Genomic DNA, 23,938 nt, shown 5'->3' on the forward strand with positions numbered 1-23,938 from the left:
ATAAAAACAAATTTATCAGAATAATACGTCAGATACAATATAGCTTTAAACAATTGTCGTGACTTTGTCTACCGACACCGCTATATCGGACTAAATATAGATATTAATAAAGTATAAAATGCCAATGATATTACATAAAATGGCAATATTGTGACAGCAAGAAAAATTTGATAAATCAAAACTGTCACTTAAATAATGTGTCTCCGCTAGCTATGTGAAATTAAGTGGGAGATTTTTTAAATTTTTTAGATTTTGACTTACGTGACAGAAACCAACATATTTCCACTGTCTCAGTTGAGGTAGGCAACTCAGGCATGATGTACAGTTTATGGGACAAAAACACATGGCAAAGATCCTGCTTATATCCGTTCGTTTATAGATTGGGGTCTTAATATATTTAGCAAATTTTGAGCATATTTAATTTATTGTTGTAGTGAATCTTAACCAAAGAAATCCATTCCATTTGTAAATAAACGTATGTTTTTTTTGTTATTTAGTTCGTTATCATTTTGTTCATTAATCAGAACTGTAGTTGAATTTCATTATAATCTATAACTTATAAAATAATATAAAAGTTACATCTAGTCTATTGCATTGCCGAGGTTCTAGGATCTGGTGGTTAGGTTTGACGGTGCAAATGAAAGGCGTAAGGCGTTGAAGTTCTGATTAGAATACAGGTTCCAAAACGGGAAATAGAACGGTTTAATTAAAATATTCTACTCAAACTCTGATGGTTTACTTTTAAAATTGTGTACGATATAACAGTTATGCATCTTTTAAATGGACATCGATGCTCTTTACATAAATGAATAGTTTATGATAATGTGAGTAGCATAAGCTAACCGTATGAGGTCTTCAATGAACATTCATAAACGTACTGTTCTTGATTGATTATACTAAAGCTGCACTGTACTCTTTAAATAAATGAATGAATAGTTTATGTTAATGTGAGTAGAATAAGCTAACCGTATGGGCTCTTCAATGAACATTTTCTGCACATCTTGACTAATGATTATTAATGATCGTGTTGTGATGGTTTTACTAAGCGTCGATCTATCGATGATACTTCCCGTGTTACGTTGGTTTTGCGTACCTTCTGTTGATTGATGAGAGTTACGTGTATGGTTAATGACACTTACTGTACCCAGCTGTCTTGGTGGCGTTACTTGGCGTACCTTAGTTGATGAAACATATTGTGTCCTAGTGCCTGGTAGTCAATACTGATGATTTGATCGTATGTAACGCCAGTTATCAAATTAGGGGGGCTTTCGAATTATCTCTGATGCCTTTTATTTTCCCGTTTTAGACTTTAGACTTTTTCTCTCAACTATATACAACTTTAGGTTCGCACAATCAAATAATCGTTCATCGTTCCTCTGACCATATTACATTCTGTCTATTAACTTATTTATATGGCTATTAATTTAAATCCTGATATACCCGCGATAACTCGACTCAGTCCTCCGTCAGTCCATAATGGTTGACACAATGTTATTCTTTTCCGTTATGCCACGTTTTCCGAAAACCTTGTGACTGCGACAGAGGTTTTCAATTTCATGTCAAGCATTGACTTCATGAGAGGAAGGGTGCAATCGATTCTTATTGGGCAGCTAAATTTGAATACGCGTCTCCCCCATCGATGAACCCAGGGGTTAGTGGAATGAAACGGAATGGGATCACTGGGGATACCAAGGATGATCGATATTCGGCATTCTTCCTTCATTTCAAGAGTTACCACCCCTATCCTCATCCCCTTTGCTTAAAACCATTGATATCTTACTTCACTTTGCCAAATACCCTGGGAACACATAGGCTACAGTTTTTAACAGATCGAGGTCCGTGTACACGTTGGCATGCATGTAAAAGAATCCTTAGCCGTTGGAATTCAATGAACCATCTGTGGAAGTGCCGCTGCCAAAGCAAAATTTCCCTCATAGCACACTGCATGGCATTAACCTGTCTTCATTGGTCTGGTTGATGCAGAAATGTAGGACATTTAACTTCATTTGTAACATGGACGGGAAATCTTCCTTTGTTCTTTTCGTTGAATAAGCAGATTAGTCTGGAGGCTCAGTGCCGGGGGTGTCCATCAAATGGGCACAAAACCCGACTCAACTTTTCTAAAGTAAAATTTGGCGTAGAATACGATGCCGAGTGGTAATCAGTCCGCCGTTGGGGGCGTTTTCGAGATATTCAGGGTCAAATGTCAAATGGGGTCATTTGCACTGAAAGTGAATGCGCAGCCATTCTTATATATCATGAAAACATGCTAAAAATGATCGAAAGTAATCACTCTTTCAATAAAACTGTAAACTTGCAAAATTCACCTTTGTTCTTTGTGACCCCTGGGGTCAAAAGGTCCAATTTTCCGTTTTTGCACTCGGAAGATTTAAAGCAATAAATGTCAGCGTAAAATATAAAAACTAAAGCGAAACCTGTTTTAATTAATAATAGTACAATTTAAAACGTATCTTTAGTTGGTCTTAGCACCGAACTTTTACTTTGGAACGTCGAAAAAAGATCTTGCATAACAGAACCAAAACACTTCGAAACTCGTTTCAAAAATACGAAAAAACCATCAAATCAAAATCTCTCCGATTAGTTTCACAACGATTGCTATACATAATGAAACCAGTTGTCCGAAAAAACAATTGAATAAATTATTCATGGCTGGACTCCAGCCTGCAGGCCTCGTCACGAAACCTGCCAAACTTTCCCCCGATAACACTTACCAATACGGCATTTATTTCCCGTGAGCTATTATGTTCAATGCATCCGTCGGTTTTATCTGTGTCCATGATCCGGCGAAATACATGAAAACTCATCAAAAATATTTGCAAACTTTTAATCTCGTCGTCAGATACGTGTTTTCCGGTCACAGATTAACGTCGGTTTTGCCAGATTGGGATTCCCGGAAATCCACGCGGCCTGTAGGCTGGAGTCCAACCATGAAACTATTCAATTGTTTTTCCGACAACTATAGTTTCATTATGTATAACAATCGTTGTTCAACTACATCGGTGAGATTTCGATTTGACAGTTTTTACGTATTTTGGGAACAGGTTTCGAAGTGTTTTGGTTCTGTTATGCAAGATCGTTTTCGACGTTCCAAAGTAAATGTACAGTGCTAATACCACCTAAAGGTAAGTTTTAAATGTTCCTATTATTAATTAGAACAGATTTCGCTTTAAGTTTTTATATTTTACGCTGACATTTATTGCTTTAAATCTTCCCAGTGTAAAAATGGAAAATATGACCTTTTGACCTCCGGTGTCACAAAGAACAAAAGTGAATTTAGCAACTTTACATTTTTATTGAAAGAATGATTACCTTTTCAGCATGTTTTCATGATATATAAGAATGGCTGCCATTCACTTTCAGTGCAAATGACCTCCTTTGACCCCCAATATTTTGAAAACGCCCCAACAGCGGACTGATTACCACTCGGCAAAATTTTACTCTAGAAAAGTTGGGTCTGGTTTTGTGCCCATTTGATGGACCCCCCGCACTGAGCCTCCGGTCTAGATTGTTTTCCCTCTAGTAGATTGGGTGGAGCTTAACCGTGCAATAAATAGACATGTTCAATGTTATTGCACTCTTTTGCTGGTTAACATTAGTTTTAGTAGAAATCATATAGAGAAGTGGGGTGGGTTTTCTGTGCAATAACAACAAGCAGTTGAGCAGGTGTCAATGTTACAATTCATTTATAGCACGTTTCATTCGTTAATTCATGAAAGCAGTACTATAAATATAACTTAATTTAAATCTCTGGTATAGTCACAACAAATAATCTGAACAATTATTTTAATAGCCTAGATTTATTAAAACAATATATACATGTAGTAGTAAGTCTATGTTTAAGAATGTTCACACTAGATATAAATCTAAGCTTACATGAAAACTACAATATACTTAGCTATGGTAATTAGCATAGCTAATGAAAATTGTTCTTGTTACACTTTTTAGAAACTTTTTTTGAAGAGTTTTTGTGGGATGTTTCATTGTGCACATTAAAAAGGTACAAGCATGGGATAAGATGTGTTCTACTATGTCATAGTTTCACTTTTTGACTAAGTTTATATGCCACATCATGTTGCCTGTAATAAGGGAACATGCCGTGGAGATCCTGTTTCCATTATCAAACTTTGGTTAACATAGAAACTTGGTCTGTGTAAATATAGCTTTGCACTAACAACAATGAAATATATAGTATATCTTAAATTAAAAAAAACAATCCATCTATTCCAATATTTAAGCAATCACTGAATACTGGACAAATTACAATATAATTAATTATAATAAACTGTAAAATCAAGTTAGTAGCATGTGATCAATACAAAGTAAAGGGAAATTTAGACGGCCATAACTTCTGTGAAGATTGATCAATTTATATATAGTCTAAATGTCTATATCTTCCTTCTAGTCTGAATATTGTTCCTTTAATATAAATATATGTATATTAACAAAACTTGTATAAAATACAAAATAAACCTTGTATAACATAAATAGAAGCTTATCTAACATAAATAAACAACATTTTGTATATCATAAATAAAGTCTAAAAAACATTTTGTATAACCCAATAAACACAAATATTTGTAAAAATTATAACAACTAATAGCTCTATCACAATAATTTGAGATAAACTTATGTATTAAAGCTGTATTGCACATGGAACAATAATAACAAAATACATACAATAAAACAACTTTCAAGTGGATTATGTACAGTAAAAGGTACAGATGAAGGTTTTGGCATAATATCTATACTTTCATTTGCTACAACTAAGATGACATGCAGGAATTAAACATAGACAGTGTTTCGGAATCAACAACAATATGTTCTTATCATATGAATTTGGAACTACATACAGATCATTAAATATAACAAATCCTTAACCACAAAAAGATAGTCATGCCCCTATGCATCTTTGAAGCGATTTTTGAAAACCCTACTCAAATTTAAAAGAAAGTTCACATACTCATTTGGCAAAATGTTTAACATTACTGTCATTTTTATTTCATTCTAAAGAAAACTTATGCTGAGATTAAATGACACAGACTTCAAATTTGCAGGGTTCCCGCGGCTTTGCCAAACATTTTTTCAAGGATATTCAAGGATAAATATACGTCAAATTCAAGGATTTTCAAGGACATTTTTTAGCCTAAAGTTACAATTTTTCATCTTAAAAATAACCAAAACATTACCAACTATCATTATAATCTCATATTTAAAAAGAATTGAAGACATTTGCAACAAAATTAAGGATATTTTCCTATTTACGCGAAATTCAAGGATATTCAAGACCTTGAAAATGAAATTTTAAATTTAAGGATATTCAAGGATTTTCAAGGACCGCGGGAACTCTGATTTGAAATTAAATGTTCTTATTGATGGAGAAAATGGCGCCACTTTTACAAAGTGGCAAAAACGATATAATCTGATTGGCTGACAATTGACGTCAAATGGCATTAATTCGAGTATTAGGTTCATAAATAAAATTATTTATGATTTCGATGTAAATTTTGACTTTAATCTCTATTTAAAAACATATATATTCATGTTATTCTATATAATTAAAACAGTTAAAATCATGATAAGACTAGATATATAGGGTAAGTAAAAACTGATATGTTGAACGGCTCCATCAAAAACTTTAGGATCATATTTAAAGCAATTCCCTTCTACCACACTAAAATCTTGTGCCTCACAAAATGATGTTCCATTCTCATATTCACTTCCTGGAAAAATAAAAATGTTCAATAGAAAATAATGCTGTTTCATACCACTCAAGATTTAACAACCACAAACAACCTGATATACCAAAGGTGGCATTGTAAGCTAGTTGATTTGAGTGACATACGGGCGGATCCAGGAATTTTTGCAGGAGGGGGTTTGCCAGGTTCCTGAGACAATGTATCTCCCCCACCAACCTCCTGCATGGTCTCTATCGTCATTTTGGCATACATTGAGCTTTTTTAAACAGAGAAATCCAACACCTCATTTGACCTCAATTTTTATTATGAATTAATACAATGACATTGTGATTCAATGTCATGGATGCAAAGCATTAATTGTGATATCACATAATGTCTATATCATTATCTCGTGCTTTGAGTGCCCATCCTGTCCCACATCTGATGATAAAGGATAAAGCACACGGCCGAGAAACTTTTCTCTTAAAAAGTGTTGATTTACAAAAAATGTTTTATGTAGCTGAGCAGGGGGGGAAGGGGGTTGACCCCCCAAACCCCCCCCCCCTCTCTGGATCCACCCCTGTGACAGATGGTAGCATGTGTGCTCAGACTACTATACTCAATACTTCCACAAAGACAGTCATTGTCACTGGTCATTGTTATTAGTCCTATTCCAGCTTTCCTAAATGTTAGATGTCCCCAGCATCAATCCCAAATAAATAGATGGCACTCATTATAAAGTAGATTGCTTATCTAATTGCTTATCATGAGGCATTATAAAACTGGTAATAAAAAAATAATTAAATTTTGTTTCTTACCTAATTTTTTCCCATTATATGATGCTGATTTACATTCTTCAAACAAATTAGTGCAAAAATCAGTACAAACCCTAGCTCTCCTGAAAAAAAAGTAAATGTTGATACTGTATGTCTATACTGGTTGTTTATTTTCGTGAAATACATGGATACTGATCAATATGATCGTTTTACCTTTCACTAGCCCTATTATCTTGATCTCTTGTCTAGATCGCCTTATAACAAATAAAACGCTATTCACATTTACTTTGATTACATCTTTATGTACAATAAAATGGAGAAGAACTTTATCAAAAACAGCAGTATCTACATTTGTAAATTGTACTTCAAAAGTCCCTGAACTGACAAATCTTTTAAATGTGCTGCCAATAGTTGTCAGATTTAATAACAGCATATGCTGCCAAAAGTGACCATGGGAAACCTTAAGGCCGATGTCAACTATATAAGACAGTAACAGTCACAATGACAACTTCACAGTTTTTTGGGATCAATGTCCACCAGCTGATCGGGTAATGTGATATAATTTCAGTATACCATATTGCAAAACATAGAAAACTGCAAAGAAACCTAGAAAGAAAAGCTTGCAATGGACTATTGTGAATTTTTATGTTTTTCCTTGATCTTAAATCACGCCAAGTACCGGATATTTAAAAATCTACTTGGACTTGCCAGGTCATTTTGCAGTCCAATAAGGTCCCTGATTAAAACAATTTGATAATGTTTTCAGTATATTATTCTTTATCAGTTCTGGCTACTTTAGTCTACCAGAAACACAATCATATAAATCCTACAGTAGTAGAAATAGAATTATTCCTTCATGTTTTGTATTAAATCTCTGTAAGGTCTTTATCTCAAGTTCAGTGTATTTTTTGTTGATATTGTTGCTTCTGGTGTACTTGACCCTTACCCATGAGAATATAGAACCTTGTAGGTTCTTCTTAGTTCTTGTTAGGATTCTACAGTACACCACACTTGATGTCAATTTTCCTTCGACAACCAGTTTTGTGAAAGAAAGGATTTTACACCAACAAATGTACCAATATGTTACAAATATAACATCAACTTACTGCTTATACCAAATATGTTGATCTGGACTACAAAAATAACACATCAAATAGTTCATCATATTAGAACATGTTTTTGTGGCTTCATAAAGAGGATACATTTTGGAAAATACTGAAGTTACTTCTGTCCTTTTACAGCAAGCCTTGTGTGAATACCAGGAACAATTCACTAAACCATGGGTTGGAACAGCAAAGCGTTGATATTCTTTATTCTCCACTGTATATATAGAAAAAAAAATTATTTTAAAATTTATAACCTTTTCACATTTTTATCAACTTTGTTAAAAAAATCAAATCATTTTGGAAGCAAGAAAAGTCTCTTTAAATTTAACTCTTTATCTTGGTACATTTAAACATGCATTATGCAAGAGCTAAATCTGCCTATTGCAGGTCTTTCTTTAGGCCTGAAATGTTTTCTGAAGTATTAATTAGACATTAATTAACTGATCCAGGCCTTAATCAACTCTCGATGGCATCAGATTTCTCCGATATTAAATAGATTAGAATGGTTCAGCGATACTTTGATTTAATCAAATATGGAGGACCGAGACTTAGCTTCGATCAACCAGTACGGTGGTTGAAATTATTGCACACATCTGTCAAACCTTCAAAGGCTAATATCTTCGCTTGCAATAGAGTCATTTGAATGAAATTTTCAAATTATTCATTTTACATCATCTACTTTCGAACTATTATAGCAAGAATGGCTAGTTCTTTATCTACATCTTACATAATGTATCTTTAAATATTGACTACCCCAGTAACTTGAAGAAAAGTGAAATATTGAACCGGTACACCCCTGGACACATCAAAACAGTCTTAAACTGCTGTTCCTTAGACTACCTCAAACTACCCCAGATATGTAAATAGCTTTCCCACTATTTACTAGTTCATGGGGACACATTTTGAGCAGTCTGAAGAGCACTTGTTAGGGCAGTTTGGTGTTGTCCAAGTGCAAAAGGTAAACCAAACTGACATGATGGTGAGCCTAAACTGAATCTTTGGAAAAGTGCAGGTAAATGATTAACAGTTTGAGCACAGGCAACAATATTTTTGGCTATGACATTGTAGTGCCCCCTGCATTTGTTTACAGTTTACAGATGTGAGACATTCAGACATCAAATAATTGATATGACACTAAAAGATAAAATATTGAAGATAAAACCAAGCAAGTAACATTTCCAGTGTAGTAAGAAACCGGTACCAGTGGTGTGGTAAGAATCATTTCTTGCCACATCTGACAAAAACAGAAACAACAACAAAAAACCCCCAAAAAAACCTGTTGCATAATGATGGGCAAATCCAGACATATTTTGTTTATGTTTCTGAATTGCAAAATTCCACTCGAAAATAGTGTTGAATTTCATAGCTTTGTCAGATGTGGTGAGAAATGATTCCTTTTTGGCGAACAAAGCTGTAGTACAGTGAAAAATGGATGGTAGGGGCTCCAAAATAGCCGTGGAACAGAGGCTGTAGAGCTTTATTGTCAATTATTCCATAGTGCTAGTTAATGGACAGGAACGATCTGAGGACTGAATCCGTTCTGAGACAAATCTGAAAGGAACAATCACTACAGAACGGTAGTACAAACAGTAGTAAAATAATTAAAATATTCTCACAAAAATATGGACAGTTTTGTTTATCTTCTTCATAGGTTACCTCCATAGCTGAATAAGCTAGTGGTAAAAAATAAAATAAAAACAATCCAGCCGAAATCGAGTTTAAAATACCCATTTCTGTTTTATGCTAAACAGTATCGATCAACTGCGTTTTCTTTTGCCTACTTGTTTACTTGAGCAGATACAAATTTGAGAATCAAATAAGAAACGGAATATAATTAAATACGTGTATATATAATAATTATGAATATTTGTGACCACAATTGAGTAAATTGATATATAAAGATGATATTTTCTGAATGTTTTATTTCTCATGAAGAAAATAAATTCATTTATAAAAATACGAATATTACATTCCGGTTCCAAATTTGATTTTACTGATTTTCAATATGGCAGCCTCCATGAAAAGGATTCCTGAAAAGACTAAGTCATCTAGATTTTCAATTTATCGACTACAAAAATTTATTTTTGATCCCAATTATGCGATACCAGTTATGTTGTTACTTCTGTTTGCAGAGCTAGTTGTAAATTTAATTGTTATACATAAAATTAAATGTAAGTAGCCGTAGGGAATATGTCTTCAAAACCTTATCGAGTTACAGAACAGGCCAAGGGAAATAACTCTTTTTACGGACGATTTTTTCAAGATTTAAAATATTGAAGAAATCGAACATGATTTTAGATGTTGACTTCATATGCATGTGTTTTAGATCATAAGGTCTGTCACTGAGTCGGGGAGTGTGGTCGTCGAATGGTTAACACATGCAAGTTGGATCATAAGGTCTGTCATTGAGTCAAGGGGCATGGTTTCGATTCCCCACATGACAAGGAGTAGGGTCGCCTGTCCAACCTCATGGGTTTTCTCAGGGCCCTCCTGTTTCCTCCTACTGCTAAAGACCCTGCGCCCGCAAGCGAATTATTGAAATAAATTTGAACCATATGTTAGTCCCAAAATTACCTAGTTTGGATCGTGTGGAAGTTAAACCGCCTTTCTCTCTCTCTCTTTCTCTCTCTCTCTGTCTCTCTGTCATTGAGTCAAGTGGTGTGGTTTCAATCCCACACTTCAAGTCACTTGCACAATGTAGCCTACTAGCTACAAGAAGGTAGCTAAAAACGTTGATACATGTAGTATGTACATGTATGTACTGAGGCCTTTGTTGGTTTCACCTGGCAAACTTCCTTAATGGTAATTTTATACTATCAGGACTTATTAAACCTACCTGGCCCAATGTTTTAGTGGCACAATTTCGTTTATCTGCAAATATTGTCAATAAAGTTAATCAAGCAGCGTTTTTAACAAAATCGGATAGGCTATTCATAATTATGGTACATTAGTCATGCGCAACTTCCTACTAACTTGTGGTTTTATGTCACGTATCTTCTGTTGTTAGCCTACACAACATCCCGTTTTAAAATATTGGGCAAAGTCAGCTTTTAACGCTTCGGTTTAATTGCTTTCATTACCGACAAAATAACAATTATTCGACAACCCTTTTGGACTTTAACTGTGGGTGTGTGTTTCGGTGCCTGGCAAGCTTTCTTTGATTTTATGAATCCAATACTATAATTACAACTAACCAAAATTCATCTGATAATTTTATTATACACTGCAACATTCCTATTTTACATCAGATATCACATCTAGCAATCCCTGTCACTTAATAAAATCATTTTTATTTTGAAGATACTGAGATAGATTGGAAAGCTTACATGCAGGAAGTAGAAGGAGTTGTCAATGGAACATATGATTATTTAAAGTTAAAAGGAGATACTGGACCTTTAGTGTAAATAGAAATTGAATTTTACATTAAATCTTTTTGGGTTTGGCACTAATCTGTGCATAGAGAGAGTGTAAATGTGATTTCTATGCTCTTACTTTCACAAGATATTCTGTACAAAAAAGATAGCACAATTAAATGCTTTATTAATCTTATAAAAATGGTGGATTAGAATTAATAGATAGGCCTACCAATAAATCTAAACTTTAAATGACCATAACTTAAAGATGCATTATGTAATATTTAGCCATTCTGGCTATAATACTAATAGTTCAAAAATAGATAATGCATGTATATTGAAAATTTCTTTCAAATTACTTTATTATGAGCAAAGTTATCACTGTTTGAAGTTTTGACAAGTTGTGGCATAGATTGTTTATTATCGTAGTAATGGTACTTGTTATTAGAGACTAAGTCTTGATTCACCATTTTTAAATTAAATCATTAAATGATGATCAAGGTTGAATCTCCATCATCTGATTATAGGCTTGTCATGTGAATAAATGTCTAATTAATAGTCTATGTAACATTTGAACCTTTGAAGCCAAAATAAAGACCTGCAATAGGCAGATTTAGCGCTTACATAATGCATCTTTAAATTAGAATTCATTTGAATCATTTTTGTAGAAGATGTTCTATAATAAAAGTACTACAGATTGTTTTATATGATATTATAATTTGTATAGTCTATTTCAGATATCCAGCTGGTTTTGTTTATATCTACACAGCCTTATACTATATTACAGACCATGGTACTAATATAAGACTAGCACAATATATATTTGCTTGTCTATATATATTAACACTTCTTATAGTGTTTGATATTTATAGATATGCTAGAAGAGTAAGTATAACACAGTTGTTTCTCTGGATTTACTGGTACTGGATGTTAGATTTTGATCATAGATTTGTCCTCTTGTTTCAATTCCCAGCCTGTACGTGACAAGTAGTAGGATCATCTGCCCAACCAAATGAGTTTTCTCTGGGTCCCCAGTTCCCTCCTACTGATTAAGACCCCTATGCTTCAGGCGAATTACTGAAATAAAATTGAACCATATGTTAGTCCCGAAATGACCTAATTTGTGTTTGAGTGGATATTAAATGCCATCTTTCTTAATGAGATGAAACTGAAAATGATAATATTGATACAATTATTTGTATGTTTCAGGTTCCACCATATGTTTTCTTCTTCATGTGCTGTGCATCATATAGAATTCATTCTATCTTTATTTTACGATTATTTAATGATCCAGTTGCCATGATATTTATGTATTTAGCAATAGATCTGTTTCTAAGACAACACTGGACAATAGGATGTTTTATGTACAGGTATGTATATGTAATCAGGATGTAGTCATTATGTATGTTTTATATCACTAAGGTGTTAAAACTTGCAACTATTGAATGATATACACCACTAATCCACTACTTTTCTTTATCAAGTTTGTATATTCCCTTGTGTTGGGTATTAGAATTAGTGACACTTTCACACTAGAAGTGACATATTTTACAGTTAGTTACACACTTGCTAATTAATGACTACTGTATAATTTCTATCCATTTTCTATTCATACTAAACATTAGTTTAAAATAATGTATGAGTAAATGACAAAATATTTAAATAGTAAAAAGCCCATGTTTAGAAGTCAACGGTGCCAGATTCCGAGTGTAAGTGTCATTTATGTCATTTGTATACCTACTGTTAGAGCTTTTAGGTAACTTAAAAGAACTAAGTCCAATTGCTGCCGATCCTTGATCAACGTAATTATAGACATGATTTAAAACCAAAAAGATGGTAACACCAAAATTGATATTTGTAGTTTAGGAGTATCTATCAAGATTAATCTTTTATTATTGTTTGTATTTTGTAGTTCAGGTGTATCTATCAAGATGAATCTGTTATTGTTTTTATTTTGTAATTTGGGTGTATCTATCAAGATGAATCTGTTATTTTTTGTATTTTGTAGTTCTGGTGTATTTATCAAGATGAATCTTTTATTATTGTTTGTATTTTGTAGTTTGGGTGTATCTATCAAGATGAATCTGTTATTGTTTTCACCAGCTGTATTTATCTTATTAATGGTATCCCAGGGTACCCTAGGAACTATTAAACACCTGATAGTTTGTGCTTTACCCCAGGTAAATATTAAATTTTCTACTTAATGATTCCACATTCTACAGCAGTGGTTACAAGCATTATCTGTTCATACAACACAATATAATTATGTGATGTTTCAGGCTAGTTATCTTCCTCAAGGAACTGAAATGAAATGAAATGGGGTTAACGTCCTACTGTTCTGCTCTTCCTCAAGGACGATGCACCTTCGGTTATTTGTCAATGTCAAATAAGCAGATTCTTATCAACACGATCGGCTCTGGACCGGTTTGATTCTACGTATCTCTCGTAGCTGAGAGAAAAAGAAGATTTTTTAATCGAGAGAATATCTTCCGTCAAAATGGTGGTTGATTCCGAGGCAAGAGAAGGAATCACGACCGACCGGTTTGATCAACAAAATTTGCCATAACGAGATCGTAAGCAGAGAGTGAGATAATAGGTGAAAGTGAATAGGCCTACTCGTCCAGTTAACACAACGGACAATCTCACATCGGTCCACATAAGAGAGACACATATTAGTCGCCTCCAACTTCCGATTTCCAAGGCATTATAGTCTAAACCTTGACTTTCATACCAATAAACCATTTGGTACTATTTCGTACCTATTTTATATTAAACCCCTTGGGCGCCATGTTGAATCACACAGTATTTAACGTTCTAAAACCTAACTACTTCATGGAATCAACGACATATCTAAACTGGGGCACTCCAACCATTTTTATTTTTGTATCACAATGCTCTACCCCTGAGTGTTCCCACTTTGGATTTATATTTAGCCTTATACCCCTCTCACGGGTGCTACATCAACACCCTTGTCTATATACTATCCCTTCATTGTTATGACAAGTAACAATGTTACAAACCAACCCAAGGCACCCTAGTTAGCAAAATTATGGACACTAGCACTTCAATCTAAACGATTAGTACAACTCCGGAAAGCGAGCTAGCGACCCCGGTAACAAATTCGCAAACCCCGCCAATTTGTATAAATAAAAACACCCAACACGTGAGTCCAATCAGTCTGAAGAGTTCAATACGAACAAAACTAGTCACTGACATTCGGGATAACCAGGTCTTCATAGCCACCTTATCTCTTATATGAACTATACATTCCCAAAAAATGGAATTGATGCAGTTTGAGTGATGTATAATAATTGGATATAGGTTTACTGGAAGTAAGCACAACTGAGGCGGTATCAACTATTTTGATTAGTGAGTCTGTGATCCTTATTATGGCCGATAAATCGTCTTTCTGTTGGTTCAAGAATATGACCCATTCCATGCCGATATGATGATCTGGATTTTTTAAACATGTCAGAATGCAGTTATGATAAATTATAAAGCATGACACTTTTCAGTAACTAGTTTGATGATTGATTCTTAATGAAATTAAACTATTCTAGGATAAAATGAAATTAAACTATTCTAGGATAAAATGAAATTAAACTATTCTAGGATAAAATGTATTTCACATAATTGCAGTGTGTCTTTAGATATCTCTGTAGTCAGGGGAAGAAGTATTTCTGCAAAAGCATTAGTAGGCTTAAATTCCCATTTTATTTTGTATTGTATCTCTTTTCAGGTTGCTTTAGCTATACCATTCTTGAAAGCTAACCCAATAGGCTATCTTCTTCGCTCATTTGATTTTGGTCGTCAATTTTTCTATATATGGACAGTTAACTGGCGTTTGGTACCAGAAGAAATATTTTTAAATAGAAATTTCCAGCTAGCTCTACTTGCTGGTCATGTGTTGGTTCTATTAATATTCATCTTCTTTAGATTTAGAAGGTATGTAAAAGAATATTATGACAAAATAATATAAATAACATTTCAAGTTTAATTTACTAACAATAAATAAATTACTATTGTCATTATGTGTAATGACTTTTTTGTGATTCATATCTACCAGTACTAAGAATAAATTTAACTTTATTTCATGAGTTGTTTATACATGTAAAAATAATGTTGTGATTTTAAAGGTTATATCCGGATGTTTGTAAAGGTTTATGGATGAAGGCAAGTTGTAAAAGATTGAATGCTAACCGTATCCTTTTTTTTTAATATGTTGATGAGAATTTTAAAATTCATTAAAAATGTATTAAATAAAAACTGTGGATCAAAAAATATTTCATTCACAATTCTTGTAAATACACAGTGGTATGTTTATAATCGCTGGACATTGCTATGTTCAAGCATAAATGCAGCTATTGCAATTACGCTGTAAATATTTAAACATTATATTTGATTCTTTGACATTTGTATTTGACACTTTATCCAATGATTGTTATGTTGGTGTCCTGTTTAGTTTGTTTTGTCTACACTTATCGTATTCTCCGTTACATTATGAGTAGATTTGAAACTGTTATCAATCCTTAATGCTTGTTCAAGAAATCGTATTGCCACTTTTTACGTCAAATTTTATTGGCATGTGTTTTAGTCGCTCCCTTCATTATCAGTTTTATATCTGGTACTTTCATGGTTTACATTATCTATTATGGACAACACCCATACCCACCGTGTTAAAGTAAGTATAATTTATTATTAGTTTTCCTAATACATTACAGTAAGTAGAGAGGATTTCTAGTTATCAAATGTCAGAGGTCACATTAGAAAGAAATGTAGTGTAGTGGATTTTATTTTAAAGATGCATTATGTAAGATCTAAATTTGCCTATTGTAGGTCTTTCTTTAGGTCATAGATGTTATATAAATTATTAATTATACATTTATTAACTTGCCAATACCATAATCAACTCTGATGCCATTGGGTGCTCTAGATTTTTAACAGGTTTAACTATGATTGGAAGTTAATGATTTAATTTAAAAATGGATAATCAAGACTTTGTTTATTATCTTAGCAATGGTAGCAATGACAATTGAGACTGCCTTTACATTATCTAGTTTTTAACTGTTATAGTGAGAACTGCCAGCTCTTTATCTAATCTACCACAATGTATCTTTAAGTCTTGATTATCCATTTTATGGTTAAATATCTAACAGGTGTCTGATGGTTTAGAGAGTTTATTATCAGTTTGTCATGTGAATAAATGTCTAAATAATAGTTTATATAACATCTGAAGCCAAAATAAAGATGCATTATGATTTTTTTTTTCTTTTCAGAGTTTTAATTTTAGGAGTGATTGAATTATCATGGAATACATATCCTTCCACCATAATGAGTAGTTCCTTATTACATGGTTGTCACGCTATTTTATTACTAGGCCTTTGGTTCAGTTCATCATTTGACGAGAAGGCAAAGGAAGAACCAAAGAAAGCAAAATAGTTAACTTATCATTTTGCAAAACTTTTATTGTTATGAAATAAATGAGCTGTAAATGTAGACCATATAGTTTGTAACTGTGTTACAGGTGTTACATGTTTGTTGTCTTTGAAGTACTAGTCATGTTTTCTTATTGTCTGCTTCCTATTGAAATGGGATTGTCCGTCTGTCAGACATTTTGTAACACAATCACTCTGCTTCTAATTGAGGTAGACTTCTCAAACTTGGTTTAGGTGTTCATTAGGTGAATGTCTTAGTGAGTTTGATGATGAGCATTTTCTGCTTAGGCTAATCAATTTGATTTTAATTGAATAGCTTGACTAAGGTCGATAATGATTTTTTTTAGCTTAGATTAAGAAGTGTGATAAGCAGTTTGATGATTGGTTATTCCTTTATAAATAGATAAATGTGCAAGTGATTAATGAGTGTCGTCTATAAACTAATATTTTCTGTTTAAGGCAGGACACTTTCTGTTGGTTTGTAGACTCTTTATTATTTTTTTTTCTTTAGTGACTTCGAAAATTTGTGCATTTGTTGTTTATAAATTAGTTTTTAGTGCTTTAATTCTGTAAAACTTTATGTGTGCCATAATAATTGGATTTTGAACATACTATTATTTACATTTGTTTTTAAGAGTGTAATATAAGACGTTTGTTTTTAAATATTTACTATGAGAAGTATATTGGTATTGAAAGTAAGGAGAATGATGAATTTCATGATGCATATTATAGTCTTCCAGATATTAAACCTTTCAAAACATTTAAATCTTGATTTTAATTGGAAATTAAATGAGAAAAGTTTCCTGTCACATGAAGACAAAATTTGACATTTAGTATTAACTGTAGGACTTGGCAAGTGACCCTCTATTCACCCAATCATTTGTGACTACATTAAGACTTTAACCAACAAATTGCGAATAACTTAAAGGGAAATTTTGGAGGTAAAAATATGTCCGTTAACATCAAAATTGAAGAGAATATTTCAGTACAGATTTCATGTTAAGTCGAGTTTAACCCAATGTTAAAAGAACTCCTAGATCAAGAATTTATTTAAATGTCATATATTTCTCAACAAATTTTCCAATGAAATCTAATCAAAACTCAGCATGGTCAGAATTGCCTTATTTATGCCATAGAAACAACTTTTATAATGCTCTGTCTTTTTCTTTATCTAACTTTTACACAGATTGATATAAGATTTTGTTATGAGAGTTAAAATAGGCCAAAACAACACTATTTTGATCGATTAAAAAAATTCCAGAATGATTGGGGGCTGGTCATTTACCCAACGTCCCCTGGACAAAATAAATTGCACGAAGTAATAACAAAATACTAGATTCAATAGCAAAAAATTGTTTATTGGACATACTGTTTGTATATCATATAATATATGTATATAGCACAGAAATAATTACATATAAAACATCAACATTATCAGCCAATTAAAAAAACAAAAATAACAACAAAATACATCAATAACATATACTGTCATTACCATTAAACATGTTGACAGTTAAAATATAATAATAAACATCAGTTACTTTGATGTTGCTAAATAATAAACAGATTGTCTTCTCATTTCTTATATAGATATATTCCTCTGTAAATAAGTATAAAAAATCCCCTTAGATTTTATAAAACAAAATCTCACTATAAGCTTGATTTTCACTGGTATTATATCATAAACTGAAAGATGGTGAAATATTGGTCCTTTTTTAGTTTAAACATTCTCTTTTCAAAATAGTTATGGATATTGGTAGAAACAAAAATAATAGGAAATGAAGGAAAATTAAAATCTGTCATAAGGTTTTTGTTTTCAATCTACAAGTTCTTAAAGACATAATTCAAAAATTATACAAGACATAAACAATTAGTGCTTACATTATGACTACTAGTAGGATATAAGTACAGGAAATAAAGACATAGAAGGCAACATAGAGAACCACAGGAAGTGAAAGCACAAGTAGAAAAATATAATACAAGTAAATAATAACATTGTGAACACACATTATATATATGTCTTATTTTTTTAGTTTGTTGGTAGGCAGTTTGTGACTTATGAATCAGAATTGCTTGTATTAATCTACAATGATTTCTATGAATGGAAACCCCTAATTCCGTTATGGACCTATATCATAAATTTTGGCAACAAGAGTTAACAATTGGAATGTGTCTTAAATGTTTACCCTATCTGGTTTGTAATATCTATTTAAAAGAAACTGGATCTAAAATGCAGTGTCATACAATTACAGTAAAATTCTAAAATTCCTCTGTTAAAAAGCAACAAATAATTGGAAATGTACAGCTATTACTTGGCTATCTTGTCAAAAGAAATTTAGCAATATGTACAATTTGTTTATTTACAAATAAATAAAACATTTTAGTAAAAGAACACATTTGCTGATCATTCAAAATTCTTATAACACAATATCATAAGAAATGGAGTAGTGGAACCATGTAATACTATAGTCCCTGCTACAACTGGAATGTTCTTTGTTGTTACTACAGCCATTGTTTCCATTCTACTTGTAAATTACCCCTAATCAGGTCCATATATAGAAGAAATACATGTCTAATTCAGAAGAATAAAGCAAAAATACTACTTCTCTTTATATTGTTGATTTAAAAAAGTACATTTTTACTTTTTCATAATCATAATGTATTAATTAAATTCAGTTACACCAATACATATTTACATAAAATATATATTTACATATCATCTATTTACTTTTCATATACACAAACATATTTGGTTTAATTAGATATGCATAATTTGTTTGATATGGTTCAATCAACGGTTTTATATTTCTTTGGCAGTCCACTGACAATTTTAGAAACTTATTTATATATATATCTAAAAGATATTATGGTATATTTTTATTGGCTTATATAAGGAATGCACACAAGTATCCTAGACTTTGATTTCCAACTCCTACAATAACCTTGTTAAAAATTATTATAATGCCAAGTAAATACACACATGAACAGCAATGCAGTATTCATGATAAGTATATCATCTTATCCATTTTGTAACTTTGAAATTTGTTACAGACATGCCTGATGAAATACTGGTATTTAAAGATATAGACATAAGATTTAAATTAGTTTTAAAATTGGAAGGATGATGTAATATTTTATATTTAAAGATACATATAGACATTGAAGGGTGGCAGTTGTTGGATGTAAAATTTATTTGATCTATTAACTTGTAAATGTGAAGTTTGATAGTCATTATTATATTGTTTTGTACATATATCACAATTAACAATTTAATATAATTATAGATTAATCATTTAAGATATTTTTATTAAAATATATACAAGTCATTCATTAATGGTTTTGAGTTCTAAAAACTAGAATAAAATCTATGAGTAATAATTAATAATTCAGTTAGTTTCCCTTTATACCATACATGGTACTGGAAAAAAAGAACATAAACCATACTACATATGAACAGCAACATGTATTATTGTATCCTAATATCATCATTCAAAAGATGTGAGCTCTCTAGTGATAGCTAAAACTTTAAAATCGTTTTACCTATTCTATTTGTTAATGTGTGATTTTAACAGTGCACCGAATCTATTAAACTAATATTGCACTGGTTATACATGATAATGATTGATGATCTAAACTTTTTAAGTTGACAGTAAATGTATATTACACAAAATGCATCATTAGTTTCAGTCTATAATTAATATTATGCTTGATTGAAGAGAAATATGAATAGAAATGAAAAAAAAGATGCCATTCAGTATTTACAAGTTATAGACATTCGTTTAATCAATGGATACCATAGAATATTATATGTAAGTGACATGGGTTGTTCCAAATGAGCATAGTTTTAATCAAATTATGTACCGTTCATGGATTTCCAATTGAAATCTCTTAAATTCTACATCTTAATCTTTAGATCAGTAATATCCTTGAAATCTTTTAACGTAAACCTTTTTAATACAAAAAGATTCTCTATAAAAAAACATACAAAGCTAAACAAACAATAAGTACACTTATAAAAGTCAGCGTAGTTCTACATGTATATATATATATAAAATCAGCGTAGATAAGCAAAAAAAAAAAAAAATCATTGTACAGGAAAGCACCATTATTTATATATTATTATTCTTGGAATATATTTACAATAAAAAAACATTTTGCATATTTATATACATATATACTGACAAATGCACAATAACTGTATAGTGACAATGAAACTTTGTATGTGTAAAGTCGATTGCATGAAGCTGGTATTTTCTAAAAAATGGTATGAAGAACATAACTAATATGGTAATAAAATTCGGCCACATATCTGTTAATCATTTACATTTACACAAAAAATATTTATTAATATAATTTCTATTTTGAGCTGGGCTATACTAATATGGAATATTGAGCTCTATGTATACCTACTGGTCTCCATGAATCGGTTTGTCCGAGGAAGGTGAGCTCAACAACCTTTTTAACATCATGGGACAATGGAGGTTATTTGAGCAGATCGTCATTTCTGTTTGATTATAGATTATGAAATGTGAAATAATCTACTATCTTTATACTCTTCTGAAGCTTTGATCAATAAACGATATCTTATCTTGAGGTTACGGGCACGAACATGTGAGTTGACAATCTCTTCTGTATGATCAACAGGAAACCAGCCTCGTTCACCATCATGTATTCTCTCTCCTTCAAACATACCTACAAATAATCAAAATACTATATTACAATACCATTCATAAATACTATTTTAAAAAAATGGCGAAGTCTAGATAACTACACTAGAAAATAACTTGTGCTTTCTTAATATCAACAAAATAAGTATATCCCTGACGAAAGTTATCACTAAATAGCATTGCACTGAAACTAAATTAATTGTGTAGGAACCTAATCTAAGAAAGGATGGACAGAACTGTGAGAAAGATATGTCTGATACTTCATGCCTACACTCTTCCAGTAAGCTTTTTTTAGATTTCACTTCCTTTTGCTTTGGAGTTGAACTAAAACAGAGTATTTCCCCTTTATTTCTGTTTTCATTCAAAATTTTCTCCATTTCCCATTGCAGGTTAACTCATAAATAAATTTGGACATAAAATCAAGCATATCAAATTATTCAAGGAAAGACTAGGGCAAAGAAAATTCAAGGCAATTTTAAATTCAGGAATAACCAGCGGCTGCCAGGCAGGATACGCCCACATTTTCGAGAGATGGATAGAGAACAAGCTAAAACGAAAGTGATTTTTCCTACAATCAAGGGCCATAATTCAGGAAATTACAATTCGATATGCGCAAATATCGAAAGGAACCAAGATCTTTGGGTTATAAACTTACATTTCAAGTTTCATCAAAATCGGATAAAAATTGTGACCTCTATAGGGTCCACAACCTTGATATACCATATTTTTACGCTATTTGAGAACTATGGGCGGCCATTTTGTCTGTCAGTTTTGGGCCGATTTTCACGAAATTCAAACTCAGCCGTCCTTAGGGTGTAACGGTGATATAATAACACGTTTTTTTAAATCGGATAAAAATTATGACCTCTATAGGGTCCACAAGTTAAAAACGCGATTTTTTGTACAATCAGGGGCCATAATTCAGGAAGTTACGGTCCGATCTGCGCGAATATCGAAAGGAATCGAGATCTTTGGTAACTTACATTTCAATTTCATCAAAATCGGATAAAAATTGTGACCTCTATAGGGTCCACAACCTTGATATACCATATTTTTAAGCTATTTGAGAACTATGGGCGGCCATTTTGTCTGTCAGTTTTGGGCCGATTTTCACGAAATTCAAACTCAGCCGTCCTTAGGGTGTAACGGTGATATAATAATACGTTTTTTTAAATCGGATAAAAATTATGACCTCTATAAGGTCCACAAGTTAAAAACGCGATTTTTTGTACAATCAGGGGCCATAATTCAGGAAGTTACGGTCCGATATGCGCAAATATCGAAAGGAACCGAGATCTTTGGTTTATAAGCATACATTTCAAGTTTAAACCAAATCCGATAAAAATTGTGACCTCTACAGTGCTCACAAGCTAAAAACGTGATTTTTGGTACAATCAGGGGCCATAATCCATGAAGTTACAGTCCGATACATGCCAATATCGAAAGGAACCGAGATCTTAGGGTGATAAACCTATATTTCAAGTTTCATTGAAATCAGATAAAAATTGTGACCTGTAGAATGTTCACAAACAATTGTGGACGGACGGACAGGGGCGACGACAATATACGTCCACATGAAAATGTGGGCGTATAAAAATCTTTAAAGGTTTTCTGAGGGGAAAGAAGTATGATTTATATTTATTCAAATCTTACCATCTTTTGATTTCTTTAAAACATTGACAACATCAGCAACTTCTAAAGATAATTCATCTGATTCTCTAGCTACATATTTCTTTATACATTGTACCTGAGGACAATCTGTAAATAAACAATCAATAACATTAAATAAACAATTCCAAAAATTATTTGAAGGGAGGGAGATGCTGACTTCCTACACATGTAGTATCAATTAATGTAATCTAAACATATTGTGGCTCCCACTTCTATCCAAAATCCATCTTACAACATTGATTAATAATCTCTACAAATCTCAAGAAAGTGGTAATCAATGTTTTAATTATTAAAATAAATGTGGTTATATAACATCCACAGATAAAATAAATTAATGTCTCGCTCGGATTTTAAGAAATGTTTTTGTTTCATAATCCTTTGAAAGTGTTATTACCACTAGACAATATGATACAGTACTATTGTTACAAAAATATAAATTACCCCATTCTTCATAAACTCTATCAGCATCACTTGTATCTTTAGATGATGTAACAGCATCAATCCATCGTGTTCTATCACTCCTGTAATATTACAAATTTAATATATGTATACCTAATTAATTCATAATCTATATGATACAAATAGAACCCCAATGGTACATTTAGCTTTTAAATATCAAAACATGGTACACAAAACGTATCTTTAGAAGTCTTTTCATTTTTTAAAAAAAATTTGTTTCAAAAATAATTCTTTTCGATCAATTCTAATTTAAGTTATGGCCATTTAGAGGTTATATTGAATTTTCGGCCTAGCCTCGATCATCATTACCCAAGTCGGTACAATAAAAAACATAGTTTTGATTATCCATTTTATGATTTAATCATGAATGAAAGTTGAGCAGAAAATCGGATCCTAATCCAGTAAATATCGCAGACTAGGGATGACATCGATAGTTGATTATGGTCTGGATAAGTTAATTAATGTCTATTTAATAATTTAGATAACATTTCAGGCCTAAAGAAAGACCTGAAATAGCCAGATTTAGCTCTTGCATAATGTATGTTTAATTCTAAAAAGTTTTGCACCTCAGAAAATATTAATTTATATAAGGGACATATCAACAGAAAGTGATATGGATCTTCAAAATTGTGTCCACATCGGCAGGATGGAGAGACGGTTATGTGTCTTAAATATGCATGTCCATTTAGATCACTGTTTGATAAACGAAGTCTTGAATGGATGATTTGAACTTTTCTTTTACCAATTGTAATAAGAAGGTACCAAGTGATCATAT

General features: G+C 32.1%; 3 protein-coding genes across 6 annotated transcripts in view; 1 reads left to right on the top strand and 2 right to left on the bottom strand.

Annotated features, from left to right (window-relative positions):
• Positions 1-3,799: 3,799 nt before the first annotated feature.
• On the bottom strand, positions 3,800-9,361 carry LOC126827793 (uncharacterized). The gene is made up of 4 exons (XM_050557329.1): positions 9,195-9,361; positions 7,579-7,792; positions 6,515-6,594; positions 3,800-5,741 (listed from the first exon to the last, which is right to left on the bottom strand). The coding sequence occupies exons 1-4, from the start codon at positions 9,307-9,309 to the stop codon at positions 5,569-5,571; spliced, it is 582 nt and encodes a 193-aa protein (XP_050413286.1). The 5' UTR covers positions 9,310-9,361; the 3' UTR covers positions 3,800-5,568.
• Positions 9,362-9,577: 216 nt separating this feature from the next.
• Positions 9,578-18,308, top strand: LOC126826692 (dol-P-Man:Man(5)GlcNAc(2)-PP-Dol alpha-1,3-mannosyltransferase). Its single transcript, XM_050555697.1, has 9 exons — positions 9,578-9,749; positions 10,879-10,978; positions 11,669-11,816; positions 12,141-12,301; positions 12,991-13,111; positions 14,671-14,876; positions 15,068-15,132; positions 15,477-15,612; positions 16,208-18,308. The coding sequence occupies exons 1-9, from the start codon at positions 9,584-9,586 to the stop codon at positions 16,368-16,370; spliced, it is 1,266 nt and encodes a 421-aa protein (XP_050411654.1). The 5' UTR covers positions 9,578-9,583; the 3' UTR covers positions 16,371-18,308.
• Positions 18,309-18,707: 399 nt separating this feature from the next.
• LOC126826691 (uncharacterized) overlaps positions 18,708-23,938 on the bottom strand; it is a 50,135-nt gene continuing 44,904 nt past the window's right edge. For all 4 annotated transcript variants that reach the window (XM_056102143.1, XM_056102142.1, XM_050555691.2 and 1 more), the window contains 3 exons: positions 23,146-23,225; positions 22,687-22,791; positions 18,708-21,058 (listed from right to left, as the gene is read on the bottom strand). In XM_056102143.1, the coding sequence (XP_055958118.1) occupies positions 20,886-21,058; positions 22,687-22,791; positions 23,146-23,225 (358 nt within the window). In that variant the 3' untranslated portion in view covers positions 18,708-20,885. The remainder of the gene's footprint in view (positions 21,059-22,686; positions 22,792-23,145; positions 23,226-23,938) is intronic.

Source organism: Patella vulgata, chromosome 7, assembly GCF_932274485.2.
Source record: "Patella vulgata chromosome 7, xgPatVulg1.2, whole genome shotgun sequence".
Lineage (NCBI taxonomy): Eukaryota > Metazoa > Mollusca > Gastropoda > Patellidae > Patella > Patella vulgata.